The 726-nt window shown below is 43.5% G+C and overlaps 1 protein-coding gene across 1 annotated transcript in view; it reads left to right on the top strand.

Moving 5' to 3' along the window:
• Positions 1 to 726, top strand: part of LOC119593312 (exoglucanase A-like) — a gene marked incomplete at its 5' end in the record, with an annotated part of 3,561 nt that overhangs the window by 1,324 nt on the left and 1,511 nt on the right. The window contains 1 exon segment of the mRNA XM_037942240.1: positions 219 to 449. Coding sequence (XP_037798168.1) covers positions 219 to 449 — 231 coding nt within the window.

Here is a 726-nt window from a genome sequence, read left to right as displayed (position 1 = left end):
GGAAAAGGAAAAAAACGAGGTTTATTTTTGGACAAGGAACGTTAATTGGGATACCTGTAGAAATAAATATGTTTCAATAAGAACCCAGTATAAGAAACAGGATTTTTTTTTGTCGGCTGTTATGTATTATAGTCAGTTATCAAATATATAATTATACATTTAACTCTACGAATATGTACCCACAACTTTTAACCATAAAACCGTGTCCACCAAAAAAGCAACCACAACTTCGCCCAGCCGGCAGTCTCCGCACCCAAGAAGTGTTCGAAGGCCTGGCCGCTTGTACCGACTATGGCATCGGTCTAAGTGCCGTAACCGTGTCAGGTTTCGAGAGCCCTGAGGTCGGCTGCAATTTCACCACCGCTGAAGACACGCCCTCAGCACCTCAAGGACTGAACTATACTGACGTGGGTGCTGGATCGGTGTCCCTGCGTTGGTTCGCCCCCGAGGTAGGCTGGTGCTTGAGGTTTGTGGGAGTACTTTTCATCTTTCCCGCAGACGAACTCCGGGTTCAAAGTCGTATACATATTAATGACGTATGCTGCCTTGCTCATTAGGCTGTATTCAGCGGAAAAGTTAAGCCTATGGGTCCCACTCTATACTCCATAATTAAATCTTGATTCTAAAGTTTTTATTTTTAATGAAAGAGTTCCACCTCGTCAAATTTCCGGTTGGCACTCTTCAAATAGTTCCCTTGGCACTATTTTTTGCTTCCGTTTTAAGAAG

The sequence above is a fragment of the Penaeus monodon genome, chromosome 32 (assembly GCF_015228065.2).
Source record: "Penaeus monodon isolate SGIC_2016 chromosome 32, NSTDA_Pmon_1, whole genome shotgun sequence".
In the NCBI taxonomy this organism is placed as follows: domain Eukaryota; kingdom Metazoa; phylum Arthropoda; class Malacostraca; order Decapoda; family Penaeidae; genus Penaeus; species Penaeus monodon.
The sequence above is the reverse complement of the archived record's forward strand: the minus strand, read 5'-3'. Positions and strand labels throughout refer to the sequence as shown.